This window comes from Trichosurus vulpecula, chromosome 2 (genome assembly GCF_011100635.1).
Source record: "Trichosurus vulpecula isolate mTriVul1 chromosome 2, mTriVul1.pri, whole genome shotgun sequence".
NCBI classification, from domain to species: Eukaryota; Metazoa; Chordata; class Mammalia; order Diprotodontia; family Phalangeridae; genus Trichosurus; species Trichosurus vulpecula.
The window spans coordinates 417,053,971-417,075,209 of NC_050574.1; the positions used below are offsets into that span (position 1 = coordinate 417,053,971).

The following is a 21,239-nucleotide window of genomic DNA, read 5'->3' on the forward strand; positions in this document are numbered from 1 at the left end:
CCTGAGCATTTACAACCAAGCCTGGAACACCATGATTTATTAGACCAAGATGAACAAACTATGGGCTGCTGTTGTTTAAACTGGAGATGGAGCTGGCTAGGTTCCACCTTTCCTACAGTCCTGACAAAGTTATTCATATACACTCCAACTGCAGGGAACTTGACAATTGCTATTTTATGATCCATTTCTTAGCGTACTATTGGGAAGTCAGGGTTATTTATTTTCTTCATTCTATAGCTGAGAAAACCAGGCATAGAGAAAAACAACATGACCTCCGCACGCTCAGTCTACAAGCCAATGGTTGGGAGTATTAAAACCTGTTGGCTGATTAGACCACAGACCCACAGTCACAGGCCATCCAAAGGTCTATATTACTTTCTAAAGAGTCTGTGTAGATCACATTTTTAATCTCACCTCTATTGTAAAATTACATTCACTATCTTTTCTAAAATTACTGTCATTGTGGTCCTGACTCAAAGCAAATTCTAGGGAGGGGTATATTTAAATCCAGCCCTTTTTGCAGCCTCAGTTTTCAGATTTATTTTTGAACTGGTTCAGTTAAAAAAGGATTTTTTTTAGTGACAGTTAAGTAATAACCTCCACTTCCTTCTTCCTTTGGAAACTTCTGCAAATAACAAAGCTGGTTCTGCTGCTTGCAAAGGAACTAATTTCTGAAAGTGAATTGGTTTGCTTTCTCTCAGTGTTCCTTCAGTCTTCACAATCCTTATCCAACAAGAAGCTCCAGGGATGTGAAAACATGTAAAGAACATTAAGGAAAAAAACCCCAACATGGTAAGTCTCCTCCTTTATTTCAATATTAGCAATATGCACATTGTAATTTCTTGAATGAAAATATGATTCTGTCATAATACAAACTATGTTAAAGATACATGGTGAGTGCTTAGACAAGAACAGTCTAAGTGTTAGGAAAAGTTAAGAAGATCTCAGTTCAAATGCTGTTCTTATAAGGTCTACCTACAAATTCTCTTTATTTTGTATGAGATCCTGAGACTAAATTTTGAAATTCAAAATGCTGTTGATTGTGGTCTTTTTGAATCAGGAAGACAGTAAAATTTGCAATAATGCGGTATGAATGAACTAGCCATTGCTAGTTTCATTTCAGCCTGGATAAGTGAAGATTTATGGGGGTACAAGGTGATGGCTGTCTTCAGGTGTCCGAGGAACTATCTCATGTGAGAGGGATTAGGTTTTTTCTCGACTCTAGAAGGCAAAACTGAAAACAGGGAGAAGAAGGGATTATGAAGAGGCAGATTTAGGATTGATGTAAGGAAAAATTTCCTAATGTTAGAACAAGCCGAAAGTAGAATGGAAGGTATATTCAAGAAAAGGCTGGCTGCTTATTGGATAAGCTGCAGAAGGAACTCCTGAGCAGTTATGAGTTGGAGTAACTGGCTTCTTTCTGACTCTGAGATTTTGTGGTTCTTTGAAAATTACAGTAAAGAAATTCAGCTTGATTCTGCCATTTTCGTTTCACAAGGTATAAGAACACCCCTTCCAGAGCCATGCAGGGGAAATTTTGTTATCCCTATGATAGAAGACAAATTCTCCCTACTCTTACTGAGATCTGACTAGTATGCCAAGGAACTTTAACTGAGCATGTAAGCCAGAGAATAAGGATAAAGGTTAACATTTAGCAATAGCATTCACCATTTATAAACTATTCATTTGATGCATACATGTTAAATGTTGATATCAATTCATTGTTTATGGTACCTTTAAACAAAATACAGTTTCCCCATTTATCTCTTCTAAAATCAAGTTTATTTTTGCTTTTGCTTTGTCTGAGGTAATGACTGCTACCTCTGCTTTTTGAGTTCATCTGAGGCACAATAGATTTTTCTCCACTCCTTAATTTTAACTCTGTGTGAGTTTTTGATTTTCAAGAGTTTCTTGTAAATAGCATTTTGCCTGATGATGCTTTGTAATCCATTTTGCTCTCCTTGGGGGTTTTCATCCCATTCCCATTCAGCTATGATCATGAATTGTTTGTTTTTCCTCTATCCTATTCTCTTAGATTTTTTTCCCTCTTTGCTCCCCATCTGCCTCTTTATCACAGATACTTGTCCTTCCTTCCTTTTCGTTAAGTCTTTCATCATAATTCACCTTCTGGGTTTAGAGTTTGTTTTATGACTAATCCCTCCTTAAGTCTTCCTTTTATTCCTTCCTTTCTCCTGTTCCTTTTAGTTAGTTTCTGTGATTAATTGAATGTATGTGTGTGTGTGTGATCGACCCCACTATGACCAGTTTAGATGAATGTGAGGTTCAAACAACACCCACTTTCTATCTTGTTCTCTTCATATAGACTTCAACTTGTACAACCTGATTATCCACTACTTTTCTTCTACTTTTATTAATAATAATAATCTCCTACTTTTCCTCCCCTTTTCATAATAATAATAATAATAATAATAGCTAGCATTTATATAGTGCTTTAAAAATATCTCATTTAATCCTCACAATAACTCAGGGAAGTAGGAGCTATTACTATATTGATTTTGCAGATGGAGAAACTGAGGCAGATAGAGTTTAAGTGACTTGCCCAAAGTCACACAACTAGTATGTGTCTGAGGCTAGATTTAAATTCAAGTCTTTCTTCCCTCCCTCTCCCTTCTTTCCTTCCTTCTTTTCTTGACCTCATCATCATTTCCCCCTTTGAGCAATGAACTAACACTAAAAGAAAATATTCTCACCATTTGACACTCTATCCACTGAGACCACTTTAGGAAGTTATGGGGAGAGGACCTGAGATTAGGAAGACCTGAATTCAAATCTAGTCTCAGATACATATTAGCTGTGTGACCTTGGGTAAGTCACTTAAACGCTATCTGCCTCAGTTTCTCTATAGTGAGGTCTATGTAATTTTAAAATAAGCACATTTAAACTGTAGGGATTTCTTAAACAAAATTGAGAGGTTTATTTTGTAGCAAGACAAATCTATGAATTTAAGCATAATAAAAATATTTTGAAAAATATGTCAGTGTAGCAACAGTCTGGCTAGTAGCTGCTGTGGCTGTGAAAGACCAACAGTAACCAGCACACAGAAGGCTACTAACACAGGTTCTTTTGATATGATTTACTAAGGAAAGTAACTTTATGGGGTTAACAATCTCAGTTTAATCCAACATACAAATATAACTCACTTAGTTCAGGAGGGAAAGCCAGCAACATGAACTTCAGAGCAAATACAAATTACAAACATACATTATAAAACAGACCAAATACAAACCAACATCTGGGTTAGCAAAGCTGGTGGGGCAGTTACAATGGCTTGCCCAGAGTCACTTGCCATTCTTCCAGTGAGTGAGAGCCCCAAGGGAAGATGCCAACCTCTTGAGTTTATATATTCTGTTCAGGCTCAAGGGGCATCACAACATGCCACTCATCCGCATGACCTAAAAGCATCACAAACATGAGACTTAAACCCACACAGCCTAGGCTTTCCCTTGAGGCAAGGAGGTCATCAAAGACTCCTGATTTAATCAAAGAAACAAAGGCCAGACTTTTCAGGGGCACTCGATTAAATAAGCAATAAAAGAGAAAAAACCCGTAAAAGAAAGTCCCACCTTAATTATTGCTACAGTCAGATTTCAATGGATGAGTACAATGCCTCTGAATCATGATTAGTCAGTGAAACTTGTGATATGTGTTAGCTTTCAGGTGGTTTTAAGTAGTTGTTTTTTTGTATATGAACTTTAAAACCAGTGTGTTTTAAGCTATACTCTTGAGATGAATATCTTTGTAGATTGAACAACCAAATCTGGTTAATTTAATCAATATAGGCAGGTAAAGTATATAGCATACTCCTCTTTGAAACCTAAATTATCTGGGAGATGGGGAGGGGTCCAGATTTATTATTTCATCAGTATAAGGAACTCTTGGTTTGAATACTAATCTTTGAATACTAACCCTGCTATGCAAATTGGCAACTTTTCCACAACTTAGTCTTAAAGAGTTGTCTAAGCATTGCAGTGAGAAATTGAATTCATATCACGGAAAGAATACATGTCCAAGGCAAATTTGAGCCTCGGCCTTCTTGACTGCACATCTGGGAATTTCTCCATTACTCCACATTACCTCTTATTTATCTAATAAGCTGGCCACTGCCAAATCTCTATTTTATTTAGCACCACATAAAGGTAGTTTGACTTTTGTGGAAATATTGTCACTGGACTCTAATGACTCCCCTCCTTGGATTTATCTCTTCTCAAATGCCCACGCATAAGTTCCAGCATCCAAGTGGCCAAACTGATCTATATATCTATATATCAAATGTCCCATGAGAATCACTTGCATGTTTGATAGATAAGGGTAAAAGGCCAAATAGAAGTCACATATCTAGCCGTCTGTTGCTATACCTAGTTCATGCCTAAACATTCAACTGGGCAGCACCAAAAAGGGGAATAGCAAGGGGGAGAATTCTGGAGGAGAGTCAAGCTTTCACTTGGCATCATATTGAGATGTGTCATGACACAGTAGATAGGAGGCTAGACATAGAATTGGGAATACTTGGGTTCCAATACCACTTCGGACACAGGCTGGTTGTGTGATCTCAGGCAAGTCACTTAATTTCTCTCAGACTCAATTTCTTTGTCAATATAAAGCCCTATATCACAGTCCTGGTGTGAGGACCAAACAAATACATAAAGTACCTTTTACAAACCCTAAAAGTGTGGAAGAATGTGTACTACTTCTGTACCAATCAGAACTATCATAGCTCCCAATACAGACTGGCTACTCTTCTATAACATACAGTTGCTGGAGAGCATTTGTTGGGGGATTAGGAGGCAGAAGGGTCTGCAACCTGGGTCTTCCTGACTCCAAAGCCACCTCTCTAGCCACTAAACCAGAGTGTCTCTCAAAGAATTGTTTATGTTGATAAAAAGTTTAAGGAAATTGTTTAAGAAAAAAGAAAGAAAAAGAAGAAAAAATAAGACAACTCAAATTAGGTAATAATTATATTTGTAACTAGTAGCAGCTATACAGCTGTATTTTAAAGAAGTTACAGGGTTTTTTCCCCTTTCTGTATGCATTATCATTTCCTGAAAAAAAAAATGTTTTCCTATGCATGCTAAGAGAGTCCCTAATGTGTTGAAACAGAACTTTGAAACCTTTGATTGTCTAATGTATTAGGACACTAAAGAAGTATAAGGTTTTCTTCTGGGGTACGTTGAAATGAACAAGATTTCCTGGTGGCTCTGGCTCCTTCCCTAAACTGTCTTTAAAAATTATACTATTTAGAGAACTAAAGAATCCCAATGAGCCACCCAGAATTACAGAATCTTAGAGCAGATAGGAAGGAAGGAGGGAAGGAGATAGGGAGGAAAGGAAAAAAGAGGGAGGAAGGAGGGAAAAAGTAAAGGAGAAAGGCAGGGAGAGGAAGGGAAGGAGGGAAGGAAAAAGGAAACAAGCTTTTATTAAGTGCCTACTATGTGTCAGGCACTGTCATAAGAGCTTTATAAATTTCTCATTTGATCCTCATAACTCTGGGAGGAAGATGCTATTATAACAATAGCATTTTACAGTTTACAGTTGAGAAAACTGAGGCAGGTGGTGATTAAATTATTTGCCAAGGGTCACATAGTATGTTGGTAAGCAAAATGGCTCTTAGCACTCAGTTCAACCAAGTGCCTTTGAAGAGTTTGGCTTTTGTTTCCTTTGAGTAATTCAGTGTATTTCATTGAGTCTTACTAGGTGCTAGGCCCCAGGCCCAAACCCCTATTAGGTGCTAAGCCTATGTGGGTGTAAAGCTCCCAGGGTACTAAGGGGAGATGCTAACTCAAGATCCAATCATAGGAGCCTAAGTTCTGGTCATTCACATGATGTTTGATGACGTCTACTATAAGAAGAGAAGACAGAGCCATTTGCGCAGGGCTCTCACTCTTGATGGCGCTCTAATGCATGATCTGAAGACTCCTTGCAAAGACTCCAGGCAGCTGTAGCTAAGAGCCCTCCAGCTTGTAAACCTGGGTGCTGGGTATGTATTGGGATTTGAATCAGACAAGGTCTGTCTGTTGATGTTCGTAATTTGTTTGTATTTATTCTGAAGTTCAGGGTGCTGGTTTTTTCCCCTGAACTAAGTGAGTGATATTTGTATGCTGGATTAGAGCAAGCTTGTCAACCCCTTAAACGTTGCTTTCCTTACTAAAACAGATCAAAAGAACCTGTGCTTTTGCAGCGTGCTGGCAGCGTTTTTGTTGTTGGGCTTGTGTTGGTCTTTCACCGCCATAACAGCTGCTAGCCGGATTGTTGAAACACATAGCTAGTAAAGTTCTGAGGCCAGATTTTAAATCAGGTCTTCCTGACTCCAAGCCCAGCACCTAGATACCTGAGGGGTATCCAGTTCAATCCAATCACCTCTGCTTGAAGATATCCAGGGTGGGAAACACCACAATGTCCCAAGGCAGGCCATAAACTTTAGGACACGTCTCCATGCATCCTGTATCCTTCCTTCTCTTCCATCTTCCTTTTCCCTCATAAACAATTCAATTCACCCTACATTTAACATGCAGCTGTTACATCTGCTGGGCAGCTAGGTGGCTCCATGGATAGAGCGCTGGGCCTGGAGTCAGGAAGACTTATCTTCCTGAGTTCAAATCTGGCCTCAGACACGTCCTAGCTGTGTGACCCTGGGCAAGTCACTTAACCCTGTTTGCCTCAGTTTCCTTATCTGTAAAATGAGCCGGAGAAGAAAATGGCAAACCCCTCCAGTATCTTTGCCAAGAAAACCCCGAATGAGGTCATGTGCTGGGCACTGGGGATACAGAGACAAAAAACTAAGTAGTGCCTGCCTTCAAGGCCCCTACATTCTATTAATGATATGCAATATGTACATAAATGAATAGAAGAAGGAATCAGGAAAGGATTTATGCAGGAAGTGACACCTGTGCTGAACCCCAGACTCTTAGCTACAAATTCTAAGAGGCAGAAATGAGAAGGAATAAATACATACATGGAGGAGGGCCTACATAAAGGCACAGCAATTGAATATCAAATTCAAGACACGCTGGTACAACTAACACCCTATCTTTTATTGTAAGCCTTCCTTCTCGTTGTTGTTCATTTTTCAACTCTTTGTGACCCTATTTGGGGTTTCCTTGGCAAAGATACTGGAATGGTTTGCCGTTTCCTTCTCCAGCTCATTTTACAGATGAGGAAACTGAGGCAAATGGGGTTAGTGATTTGCGCAGGGTCACACAGCTAGCAAGTGTCTAGGGCTGGATTTGAATTCAGGAAAATGAATCTTCCTGACTCCAGGCCCAGCACTCTATCCACTGAGCCACCTAGCTGCCCCAAGAAACACATAGTTCCAATTTCTTTAGGTGACTTTGGTTCTAGTTTACCTAAATAAGATCATTCACAGAAGAATATACACTAAAATTTTACTTACTTTTCAAGTTGCCCACTTATTTAAACAAATTTCTCTCTTCTCATGTTTGAGAGAAGAGTTAACAAACTACCTTCAGTTCCTCTTTTGATTTTCCCTAAAATAAACCGCAAATTTATTCACTTTGGAACTTCAGTTTCTTATCATTAAAATCACCTTGCTCCCTTTTACTAACACTTTCACAGAGTTTTATTCTTAAAAACAAATTCACTAAGATATTTTAGCATTTATAAAATTTGTAAATTTACAGTAGAGAATTTTCATTTCAGTCACAAATTTAATTTCTAATTAAATTAAAATGCCATAAATTCCTGAATACTGGGAACAAAGATTCTCTTCCTTCTTATCTGAGTGTCTGCTCGGCCCTTCCACCTAGATCAGAGTAAAAAAGGCAAAGAGAGAGAGAGGTTCCCTTTTGGGGGCTTTAAAAGTTCCTCAGAAAACAATAGATTCTTTTTCCTTTGGCCAATCAGGCCATAGAAAGAAGTTACACAGAAAATATCACGACAGACACATAGATGTTCTTGCCTGCCAAAGTTTTCCTTCTTATTTTCTGTTGAAAGTTTAATCAAAAGTAAGTGTATGGGGGCGGAGCCAAGATGGCGGCTGAAAAGCAGGGACTAGCTCCCCGCCGAGTCCCTCCAAAAACCTATAGAAAATGGCTCTGAACAAATTCTAGAACTGCAGAACCCACAGGAGAGCGGAGGGAAGCAGGGCTCCAGCCCAGGACCGCCTGGATGGTCTCTGGGTGAGGTCTATCCCACATGGAGCTGGGAGCGGAGCAGAGTGGAGCAGAGCCCAGTATGGGCTGCGCAGACCAACCAGACCAGGAGCCGGGTGGAGCATGCCCTAGCGCCCTGAATCAGTGAGCTGCAGCAGTTGCCAGACTTCTCAACCCACAAACACCAAAGAAAACCGAGAAGGTTAGTAGGAAAAGCTGCGGGAGTGGAAGGAGTTTGCAGTTCAGCTACCGCCCAGGGGGCAGCGGAGGTGGGGCAGCTACGGCTGCTGCTGCAGTTGCTTCTGGCCCCAGGCCCACCTGGTGGGAGGAATTAAGTGGTGGATCAGAGCAGGAGTGAAGAGCCTGCTGAAGATCTAAGTCCAGTCCAGGTTGGGGGTTCTTGGGGAAGGAGGAGTGCTGGTGTGGCAGAGCTGGTGCATCCCCCCAAGCTTGGAACATAGAACTCTTTAGTCTACAAGCAGTCATACCCCACTGAAAAACTCAAGGGTCAAGTTAGTTGGTTGGGAATATGGCCAGGCAGAGAAAACACACCCAGATTCAGTCTTGGACTTTGGAATCTTTCTTTGGTGACAAAGAAGACAAAAACATACAGCCAGAAGAAGTCAACAAAGTCAAAGAGCCTACACCAAAAGCCTCCAAGAAAAACATGAACTGGTCTCAGGCCATGGAAGAGCTCAAAAAGGATTTGGAAAAGCAAGTTAGAGAAGTAGAGGGAAAATTGGGAAGAGAAATGAGAAAAATGTGAGAAAACCATGAAAAACAAGTCAATGACTGGCTAAAGGAGACCCAAAAAAATACTGAAAAATACACTGAAGAAAACAACACCTTAAAAAATAGACTAACTCAAATGGCAAAAGAGCTCCAAAAAGCCAATGAGAAGAAGAATGCCTTGAAAGGCAGAATTAGCCAAATGGAAAAGGAGGTCCAAAAGACCACTGAAGAAAATACTACCTTAAAAATTAGATTGGAGCAAGTGGAAGCTAGTGACTTTATGAGAAATCAAGATATTATAAAACAGAACCAAAGGAATGAAAAAATGGAAGACAATGTGAAATATCTCATTGGAAAAACCACTGACCTGGAAAATAGATCCAGGAAAGATAATTTAAAAATTATTGGACTACCTGAAAGCCATGATCAAAAAAAGAGCCTGGATATCATCTTTCAAGAAATTATCACGAAGAACTGCCCTGATGTTCTAGAGCCACAGGGCAAAATAGAAATTGAAAGAATCCACCAATGACCTCCTCAAATAGATCCCAAAAAGAAATCTCCTAGGAATATTGTCGCCAAATTCCAGAGCTTCCAGATCAAGGAGAAAGTACTGCAAGCAGCCAGAAAGACACAATTTAAGTATTGTGGAAACACAATCAGAATAACCCAGGATCTAGCAGCTTCTACACTGAGAGATCGAAGGGCTTGGAATACGATATTCCAGAGGTCAATGGAGCTAGGATTAAAACCAAGAATCACCTACCCAGCAAAACTGAGTATCATGCTCCAAAGCAAAATATGGATTTTCAATAAAATAGAGGAATTTCAAGCTTTCTCAGTGAAAAGACCAGAGCTGAATAGAAAATTTGACTTTCAAACACGAGAATCAAGAAAAGCATGAAAAGGTAATCAAGAAAAAGAAATGGCAAGGGACTTACTAAAGCTGAACTGTTTTGTTTACATTCCTGCATGGAAAGATGATGTGTGTGATTCATGAGACCTCAGTATTAGGGTAGCTGAAGGGAATATGTATTTATGTTTATGTATATATATGTATATGTGAGTGTGTATGTATGTATATATGTATGTGTATATATATATCTATAGAGAGAGAGAGAGAGAGCGGGCACAGGGTGAGTTGAAGATGAAGGGAAGATATCTAAAAGAAATAAAATCAAATTAAGGGATGAGAGAGAAATATATTGAGAGAGGGAGACAGGGAGAGATAGAATGGGGTAAATTATCTCACATAAAAGTGGCAAGAAAAAGCAGTTCTGTAGGAAGGGAAGAGAAGTCAGGTGAGGGGGAATGAGTGAATCTTGCTCTCATCAGATTTGACCTGAGGAGGGAATACCATACATACTCAATTAGGTAACTTACCCCACAGGAAAAAAGGAGGAAGAAGGGGAAAAAAGGGGGGGATGATAGAAGGAAGGGCAGATGGGGGTGGAGGTAATCAAAAAGAAACACTTTCGAAAGGGCACAGGGTCAAGGGAGAAAATTCAATAAAGGGGGATAGGTTAGGAAGGAGCAAAATATAGTTAGTCTTTCACAACATGAGTATTGTGGAACGGTTATACATAATGATACACATGTGGCCTATGTTGAATTGCTTGACTTCTTAGGGAGGGTGGGTGGGAAGGGAAGTGGGGAGAGAATTTGGAACTCAAAGTTTTAAAAACAGATGTTCAAAAACAACAAAAAAAATTTTTTTGCATGCAACTAGAAAATAAGATACACAGGCAGTGGGGTGTAGAAATTTATCTTGCCCTACAAGAAAGAAAGGAAAAAGGGGATGGGAGGGGAGTGGGGTGACAGAAGGGAGGGCTGACTGGGGAACAAGGCAACCAGAATATACGCCATCTTGGAGTGGGGGGGAGGGTAGAAATGGGGAGAAAATTTGTAATTCAAACTCTTGTGAAAATCAATGCTGAAAACTAAATATATTAAATTTAAAAAAAAGTGAAAGGAGGAGAAAAAAAGAAAAAAAAAGTAAGTGTACACATTTTCCGAAAAACAGTCTCAAAACTTCTAATTTGACAAATAAGACTAGGCCCTTTTAAGGAGCAGAGGGCATGACCCTTTAGACAGGGTATCCCAACAAACCAATAGTTCATTTGATAGAGGTTGCTCAATGGCCAATCTCAATTTCGTTAATAAACACTAATCCAAAGTGCCATTTTTAGACTAGAATAATTTATAAACTGAATCCCTTGCAGTTTTAGACAAAATTTCACACAAGTTAATAGTACACTTTTTTTGTTATTCCTTTTTGAACCAGAAGCTCTCCCTGATTCCAAGATGTGAGAAATTTTTATAAGGGAGTTCCTTTCAGTATGATACTACTGAATCCTATTATTCCCACAGCACCTTTCCTTGGCTTTATTCCCTTAAGGGACTCCCCCACTAATTATTCTCTTAAGTACTTTCCTTTGGTTCTATTTCCTTAAGGGACTCCATCACTGTAGACCCTACCTGTAGAAGGGATTCCCTTACCTATGGAAGGAATTCCTCTTCCCCAGGGATTACCTTAGTTTGGAAAACTGACATTGGGATTGAAGGGGAGTCTGACCTCTGGGAGAGTCCTTCATGGAGAACTCCCTCAATGCACTCTACAGACTTCTTCTAAGAGGCTGTCTTGAGGGTCAGGGTCCTTCTCCTCACCTACTGCATGGCTTGCCAGTTGTCACAAATGAAATCAATTAGGACTGAGGCAATAAAATCTGAGCATATTGATTTAGGCTAGCAGTACAACAAATTGGATCCGAGGCCCCTCACTAGGCACAAGGATGCCATTTGGCAGTTAATAAGGCTTTCTTACAGGCAAAAATTGGGAACTAATCAACTTACACAATCTTCAGTAATGTGGCATTCTCTCTAATTGACCAGAGTTTTACAAATTTTGCGATTATTTCTAGACCATTCTGTGGTTATTATAAAAAGATACCACAAGATGTACAGAACATGTTGTAGTCAGTCCCCATTACCCCAGTTTTTCAGAATTGTCTCAACATCTTAATTCCCCATAATCATGATTTTACAATAAAGCGAGGCCTAACTTACAAAATGGAAGACAATCACAAAATGGAAAGAATCAAGTAATATTGAGTTTGTTTTGGATTCCGGTTTCTGATGATTGTTGCTTAAACTTGAATGGAGGGGAAAAGAATGACGTTTTGGTAACTATATTTGCTAGTAAGTGTCGCATTGGTGATATTTCTGAGATTTGTTTTAAAGCCATAAAAGTAACCAGTATTTTCTCTTCTGGCCCTGTATAAGAGTAAGAATAGAACGATATCATACAGTATTTTTAAAAATAAACTTGTTTTTTTTCTTGTTTTTGTTTAAAGGAGAAAAAAAATGGCTTGGCAGCTGAATGAATGTGAGCAATGAGGGAGAGAGTATTCCAGGAACTGATAACTAAAAGGACATCAGAATTGGACAGATAACAATAGTTGTGAATTAGCTGCCTATAGCTTCCTGTTTCATGAGAAGGTAAGAGGTCTATAATAGGGCAGTGAACTTCTTAATCAGCTTTCTCAACTGCCCTTGTGTCATGTCTAGGTCAGTCAGTCACTCAATAAGCATTTATTATTCACCTGCCAGAACTTGTGGTAAGTTTTGGAAATACAAAAAAGGTCAAAGACAATCCGTAAGGAACTCATGTTCTAATGAGAGAGACAATGTGTAGGCATATATGTACATACAAGCTACATGCAGGATAAATTAGAAAAAAGTCACAGAGGGAAGGCATTAGAATCAGGAAAGTCTTCCTGGAGAAGGTGGGCTTTTTAGTGAGGACTTGAAGAAAGCCAGGAAAGCCAGGAGGTGAAGACAAGGACATAGAGCCCTTCCTCCTCTTTTCTGGCAGATTAGCCTGCCCTTAAAGCACGAAATTCAGTCACTTAGCTATGGCATAAATTCAAACCCCTCCATCTTGCCACTCATGGCGAAAATTCTCCCCAATGTGATTTTATTTTAAAATCCATTTGTAAGTTAAAAAAAAATTCGGAGTTCTATATCTAGAATGACAACTATGTAACATATTTATGGAAAGTATATTGTATTTGTAATATAAATTTAATATTTGAATGTGTAGTTACAAGGAGGTTTAATCGCTCATTTCAATAAACATTTATTGGACACCTACCCTATGCAAGACACTATCTAGGCATTGGGTTGTCATTCAAGTCTACTTATGTAAATTTGTTTTTATAGAATTTTCTTTTAACAGAAAACAAACATAATTTAAAACATAATTTTCACAGTTTTCTGGAACATGTCTATTGAATAAATCAGTTATATAGAAATTATGTTTTTCCTTGGATTGGCCAAATTCTCTGTACTTAAATTGTTTTCTAGAAATGTGATTATATAAAGATCTGTTTAAAGTCTTTTTTTTTCTTTAGGAGAGATAAGGCATGAAAACTGATCAACAGCTGTCCTTTGATTAGCAGAGGAAGATACCACAACAGATAGTCAAGAGAGGATCCTTTTTCTTCCCTCTCCTACTTTGTTTCCTCAACAGTAAAATGGAGAGAATTATAGTACCTAGCCCCCAAGGATATTTTGAGGATCAAATGAGATCATATTTGTAGTGCACTTAGGACAGCGCTGGGCACATAGTAGGCACTATATCATTGTATTCTTGTTTCTGTTCAGAAAAACAGCCTATTCTGAAGCAAGTGGCTGATAAATCAAACTAATTATTTCTCTCTTTGTCTTAAGGTGTTTCTTTGAAAGAAAAATACCACAGACTCAGAAATTGGGAAAGTCTTAGAGGTCATCAACAAAATTTCAAGTTACTCCAGTTTTTCCAGGTTCCAAAACGGTATCACCATCATACCTAGATTTAATGATTCTGGGCACCAGTGGGAATCTCTTACAACCACATAATTTCATGCTGATTGGAGAGTTCCAATAGAAAATCAAAGAACTTTTTTTGTTTTGTTGTTATTTATTGTTTCTGCGAGGCAATCAGGGACAAGTGACTTGCCCAGGGTCACACAGCTAGTAAGTGTCAAATGTCTGAGGTCACATGTGAACTCAGGTCCTCCTAACTCCAAGGCTGGTGCTCTATCCACTGCACCACCTAGCTGTCCCCTGTTTTGTTTTGTTTTGTTTTGTTTTTAAAGTTCTTTTCCGGGGAAAGAAATTTAACCTCTCTGGATAGTTTCCTACTTCTACAAATCCGTGAACTCATCATTGTGGCTGTTTTCTCCAATAACACAAATCACACCGTCTATACCTTTTCATTGCACATAACTTTTGACCATGTCCTTCGGTGAATCCTCATGGAGAACCCGGGCAACATTCTGATAGACTCCCACTAGCTCACTTGACATGACTAGATGTATGGCAGTGGAACAAGAGGGCTGTCCCCTGGCCCTCTTCCTATGTCTAACCCACCTCCTCATTCATTCGTACATCATTCTGATGGTAATGACCTCTCTGGAAAAGGTATTGCTTGATACCGGTGAATCTGTACTGAAAACGCTGGAACTAACTGGCTTTTAGCATAATGCCTGGTACACAGAAAGCACCATATAAATATCAGCTGCTATTATTTTGGAGAAGTGAGGCAGCACAGTGGAATATACAGCACCAAGCCTGGATCCAGGAAAACTTGAGATTTCCCAGGCCTCCTTAACCTTAGTGTTTTCCCTTTGAGATTATCCCCAATTTATCCTTTTTATTTCTTGTTTGTACATTGTTTGTTTTTTAAAACTAATTTTATTTTCAACTGCATTTGGCCTATAAGCTCCTTGTGGGCAAGGCCTTGTCTTTTGCTTTTCTTTGTGTCCCTCCCTGCCTCTTAGCGCAGTGCCTGGTACAGAATAGGTTCTTAGTAAATACTTTCTGACTGATTTTGCATGGATGTCCCCTGAAGCTCTATTCTGGGCCCTCTCTTCTTTCCTCATGGAACTTTCTTTCTCTTTCTGAATGATTTCATCATCTCCCACATGTCAATTATCTATTAGTTCTCTGTGGTTTGCTCACAAATGTACACACCTAGCTTTCATTTTACTCCTGAGCTCTGTATGACTGCCTTCTAGACATTTCCATGGATGTGTCCCACACACATCTCAAACTCAACATGTCCAAAACAGGACTCACTCTCTTTCCTCATCCCTACCTCATGTACCTTCTATTCCCTTGAAAAAAAATCCACTCCTTTTTCTAACTTCCCTCTTTCTGTGCAAGGAACCATCATCTTTCCAAGCACTTGGATCACAACCTCAGAGTCATCTGCAAATATTCCCTCCTTCACCCCTCCATACCCAATCAATTGCTACGTCCTGGTGGTTCTACCTTCATGACATCTTTCATATGCACCTTCTCTTGTTTTTCCTTTTTGTAAGTTAATTAGTTAATTTGTAGTTTTCAACATTCACTTCCACAAGATTTTGAGTTCCAAATTTTCTCCCCATCTCTCCCCTCCCCCACCCCAAGACAATGTGCATTCTGATTACTCCTTCCCCCAATCTGCCCTCCCTTCTATTCCCACACTCTTCCCCTTTTCTTATCACACTGCCTTCTATTTTTCTGTAGGACAAGACAGATTTCTATACCCTATTGTCTGTATATCTTATTTCCCAGTTGCATGGAAAAAAATTTTTTAACATTCATTTTTAAAACTTTGAGTTCCACATTCTCTCCCTTCCTCCCTCCCCACCCACCCTCACTGAGAAGGCAAGAAATTCAATATAGGTCATACATGTGTAGTCATGCAAAACACTTCCATAATAGTCACGTTGTGAAAGACTAACTGTATTGCCCTCTATCCTGCCCTGCCCTCCATTTATTCTATTCTCTCCTTTGACCTGTCTCTCCTCAAAAGTGTTTTCTTCTGATGCACCTTCTCTTTTCTACTCACACAGTGACCATCCTAGTTCATGACTTTATCCCCTCTCATCTGGACTATTGCTATAATCTCATAATTGGGCTCCCTGATTCTAACCTCCCCAGTTTTTAATCTAGCCTCCATACAACGGATTTCTTCTCCCCAAAATTACTCTTTCCCTCTTAACTTCTCTTTCTCCCCCCCACCTCTTTCTATACACACACGCATATATGCAAACATACATATATATGTATGTGTGTGAGTATCATATATGTGTATAAATATACATAGATACAGATATTAACACAGGTATAGACGACACAGATGTGTTGTGGTTGGTTAGGGGTTTTCTTCACAAAGATTCTGAAGTAGTTTGCCATTTCCTTCTCCAGCTCATTTTACAGATGAGGAAACTGAGGCAAACGGGGTTAAGCGACTTACCCAGGGTCGCACAGTTAGTATGCATCTGAAACCAGATTTGAACTCAGGTCTTTCTGCCTCCAGGCCTGGCATTCTATCCACTGAGCCACTTGGCTGCTCCATCCATTATTCTAATTTAGTTATTTGTAGACATACCTCATCTCGACTAGTAGCTCATCCTCTTATTTCTCTGGCCTAGTGGAAAGACAACTAGATTTGGAATCAGAGAGGGATGAGTTCCAATCCTGGCTCTGGAGGGAAAGCCGCTTAATCCATTCCATCTTCAGTTTCTTCATTCATAAAATAAGGATGATAACACCCGCAGTGTCTACTCACAGGGTTACTCTGAGGACCAAATGAGATAGTGAATGTAAAGAGCTAAATTAATGTTGACTTCTTTATTTATCTTTATCTCTTCCCTGAATCCTTGAATAGTTTGTTGTGTACAGGATCATAGATTGAAAGTTGCAGAAAACCACAGAGGCCAGCTGAACCAACCCCTCCGTTTGACATATTAGGAAACTGAGACCCAAAGACTTTAAGTGATTTGCCTAAGCTTACACAGCCATTGAACATTAGAGGCAGGATTTGAAACCAGGTTTGTGACTCCATAGCCGACATTCTTTTCCAAAGCACCAATGCTGCCTTCCTACATAAAATTTTCTCTTAAAAAATGGATGAATGAATGGCATTACAAAATCTGCCACTAAAGCAATGCGGCTACGTCAATAATGGGTAAGAAAAAGCCATATTGCTTCGATAGTCATTACAGAGGAGAATAAAGACTTACCATCATTTCAATGTCATATAGTTTTCATCTTAGTCTATTTTCACATGTAAGAGTTCCATGAAGTAAAAATTAAGGAGAAGCATTATAGACCTAATTTGGTATAATTCACTGAACTTCAAAAACAGAGATGCTTTAAGACAAATACTTGGGACTAATCTACATGGTGAAATACTATGGAAATATTATCAATTAATTCACTAGTTGGGTATTTTATTTTTAAAAAATCTCGTTTCATTTTTAAGCTTAACTTTATTCTTTTAATTAACAAAAATCCACCTGGTCTCCCTCCTACTTCTCCCATGCACATATACACACACATCTCCATTTGAAAAGAAAGAAAAACAAAGCCCTTATTTTAAAGCCCCTTCCATTTTTCTTTTTTCCTCAGGTAACCATGATTCTCCAGTCCTTAACTTTCACCTGTTTGTGCCTTCTGGTGGCTTGCAGTCCGGAATTCCCCAGTCACAAAGTCAATCCTAGGGGCTATCCCTGCAGTATCAGAAGGAATTCTTCCATTATTGCCGACTGCCGAGCTTGTCGACTTGGCGATGTTCCTAAAGGGCTAGAGCGGAATGTGACAGAAATAGATCTTTCTTTCAATTTCATCATGAATATAACAAATGAGTCATTTGCAGGATTGATCAATCTTACCAAAATAAACTTAAACAGCAATGCAGATTCCCAGGTGGAGGACAGGAATGTTGATGCCAGTAAAAGAGGCTTGAAAATTACAGATGGGGCCTTCTTTAACTTGACAAATTTAAAGGAACTGCAACTAGAAGACAACCAGTTACAGAAAATGCCTGTTCGTTTGCCACCCTCCCTAACAATGCTTAGCCTTGTGCTAAATAACATTGACAACATCACCAAAAGCAGCACTTCTGGACTTACTCAGCTGAAAAGCCTCTATTTAGGTTGGAACTGTTTTTACGGCAATGAATGTAAAAAAAATGTTTTCATAGAAGATGGAGCCTTTGAAGATCTTGCCAATTTAAATGTGTTATCGCTATCTTTCAATAACCTTTCCAATGTGCCCACCAAGCTTCCTCCATCCCTCAAGGAGCTTTATCTCAGCAACAACAACATCAAAAGAATCCATCAAGATGATTTTAAAGGTCTGGAAAATTTAATGGTTCTGGATCTTAGTGGGAATTGTCCAAGGTGCTTCAATAACCCATACCCTTGTAAACCCTGTGAAAATGGTGATTCAATCCATATACATGATAATGCTTTTCAGAATCTGGCCCAACTAACCCACTTGAATCTCTCCAGCACTTCTCTGAGAACCATCCCTGCTTCCTGGTTCAGCAACATGACAAATCTAAAGGAGTTACTTCTTGAATTTAATTACTTAGTAAAAGAAATAGCCACTGGGGACTTTCTAACAAAATTGCCCAATTTAGAAATTCTTGACTTCTCTTACAACTATCTCAAAAATGATTATCCACGCTATATTAATATTTCAAATAATTTCTCCAAACTGGTCTTTCTCAAGACAATACACCTTAAAGGTTATGTGTTCCAGGAACTCAGGAAAGAAGATTTTCAACCCCTAGCAAAGCTTCCAAACCTACAGATTATCAACTTGGGTGTTAACTTTATCAATCACATTGATTTCACTTTATTTGAAGAGTTTCATAATTTGAGTGTGATTTATTTGTCAGAAAACAGAATATCACCCCAGGTAACAAATAGCTTGGGTAAAAATAGCAACTCTCTGTCATTCTCTAAACATGTAATTCATCAACGTTCAATAGATACTAATAATGAACCATTAGTTCGTTATACGATAGACCCACATAGAAACTTTTACCATCATACTACTCCTTTAATGAAGCAAGAGTGTACATCTTATGGTAAAGCCTTAGATCTCAGCTTAAATAGCATTTTTTTTCTTAACCACAACCTATTTGAAAGTCTTCATGACATAGTCTGTCTGAATTTATCTTCCAATGGTAATGCACAAGTTTTAAATGGCAGTGAATTTTCAACTATAAATCACACCAAATATTTGGACTTGTCTAACAATAGGCTGGACTTTGATAATGATGGTGCTTTTCAAGAATTACAGGAGCTGGAGGTATTAGATCTCAGTCATAATGAACATTACTTCCGAATAGCAGGGGTAACCCACCGACTGGGATTTATTCAAAATTTAACCCAACTAAAAGTTTTAAACTTAAGCCAGAATGACATTTTCACCTTAACTGAGAATCAGCTGATAAGCAAATCCCTGAAGGAATTAGTTTTCAAAGGCAACCGCCTAGACATCTTGTGGAAGAAGGAAGATAAAAGCTTCATTGCAATTTTTAAAAATCTCCACAATTTGACCCGGCTTGACCTATCCTTCAACAGACTTCATACGATCCCAACTGAGGCATTCCTAAATCTTCCCTTCAGCCTTGAGGAGCTGAGGCTAAACAATAACCACATGAGTTTCTTTAATTGGACATCACTCCAATACTTTCACTCCCTCAGACTGCTTGATCTATGCTCTAATTCACTCTCCACCATAAGTTTTGATATATCTAATTTTTCAGTGCAGACCCTATTGCTGAGTCGAAACAAAATTTCATGCCTCCCTGATGACTTACTTTCTAATGCTAAGAGACTTCACCAACTTGACTTAGGTTATAATGACATAAAAATGATCAGGAAGTCAACATTTCAAATGAAGGCCTCAAATCATCTTCAGATTTTAAACTTAAAAGGAAATCCTTTCGATTGTACTTGTGAAATCAAGGATTTTCGTAAATGGATGGATGAAAATCTTAATGTCACAATTCCTAGATTGGTAGATGTCACTTGTTCCACGCCTGGAGACCAAAAAGGTAAAAGCATTATGGAACTGGAGTTAACAACCTGTGTTTCAGATCTTGTTGCCGCCATCTTTTTTTTCTTTTCATTCATTATTACGCTGACCACTATGGTAATGGCCACCTTTCATCATTTGTTCTATTGGGACATATGGTATATTTACCACTTGTGCTCAGCAAAAATAAGAGGTTATAAGTCTATTTCCACATCCCAAACATTCTATGATGCTTTTATTGCATATGACACCAAAGATACTTGTGTTACTGACTGGGTAATAAATGAGCTCCGATTTCAGTTGGAGGAGAATGAAGAAAAGAAGGTTCTCCTTTGTCTAGAAGAAAGGGATTGGGACCCTGGAATAGCTATTATTGACAATCTCATGCAGAGCATTAATCAAAGCAAAAAGACAATATTTGTCTTAACCAAAAAATATGCAAAAAACTGGAATTTTAAAACTGCTTTTTACTTAGCCTTGCAGAGGCTTATGGATGATAATATGGATGTGATCATTTTTATCCTCCTGGAGCCAGTGTTACAGCATTCTCAGTATCTGAGACTGAGGAGGCGGATTTGTAAAAGTTCTGTTCTTAAGTGGCCTGATAATCCAAAGGCAGAAGACCTGTTTTGGCAAAGTCTTAAAAATGTGGTCTTAACAGACAATGATAGCCGGTACAATAATTTGTATGTCAAATTCATTAAATAACAATAAAGAATGGACCTACTCCAAATGGTAGGAAGAGAAATAGTGGTATAATGATATGGTTTTATGACATAGATTAGCACATTTGTTTTAGAAAGGAGTGTTTCATGCATTTTCTTGCTGCATGGACTTTTGTATCACCATATTTATTTATAGTTTATCAATGAACACATGATATGATAGGACCAGGGTTCACTTATTTCCCTGCAAGAAGGATTAGTTTTGTTACCACAGAGGCAACAAACTTGTCTCTGGGACCTGTTTGACACCTGCCTCTCTTGGCACAGCTTCCTGGACATGTTAAGGGCATAAAATAATCCCACCTACATGAATTGGGGCCCTTCCAACTTGTTAGTTGTATGAAGACCACATGATGAACAGATGCATTTCCATATGGAGACAAAGGGGGATGCATTTATATAAGCTAAATGCCACTGTATCTTTGTTCATATCCTTGCTGTATATTAGGGCAAAGTAAACCTCCTTTTGTTAATTCGCAATGACTTGCAAGTGTCTAATTCCTTCTCACCCTTGAACCTGCATTTGGCATAGTCAGTAATTGGAATGAGATATGATATAGCATCTTGGCTCATACTATGGTTGAGTTAGGAGAAGAGTGGGAATGATGGGATAGTGGGTTACTTCATGGCACCAAGTATAGCAGTAAGGCAAAATTCATGACCTCAGAGAGGACCATGGGCGTGCCTGAATGGTTTGGAATCACGAAGTATAAGGAATCCTCTAGGTAGAAAGCAGAGGAAGTATGACATTTATTTAGACTCCCGAGGATCAGATTCAAGGACCAAT

The 21,239-nt window shown here is 38.8% G+C and overlaps 1 protein-coding gene across 2 annotated transcripts; it reads left to right on the forward strand.

Annotated features, from left to right (window-relative positions):
- Positions 1–684: 684 nt before the first annotated feature.
- TLR8 (toll like receptor 8) lies at positions 685–20,475 on the forward strand. Of its 2 annotated transcripts, XM_036745452.1 has the most exons (4): positions 685–792; positions 12,212–12,356; positions 13,590–13,874; positions 17,304–20,475. In XM_036745452.1, exon 4 carries the CDS (start codon positions 17,310–17,312, stop codon positions 20,433–20,435), a length of 3,126 nt encoding a protein of 1,041 aa, XP_036601347.1. In that variant the 5' UTR covers positions 685–792; positions 12,212–12,356; positions 13,590–13,874; positions 17,304–17,309; the 3' UTR covers positions 20,436–20,475. The 2 variants fall into 2 exon arrangements, with proteins under 2 accessions (XP_036601347.1, XP_036601346.1); XM_036745451.1 differs by lacking the exon at positions 13,590–13,874.
- Positions 20,476–21,239: the final 764 nt, after the last annotated feature.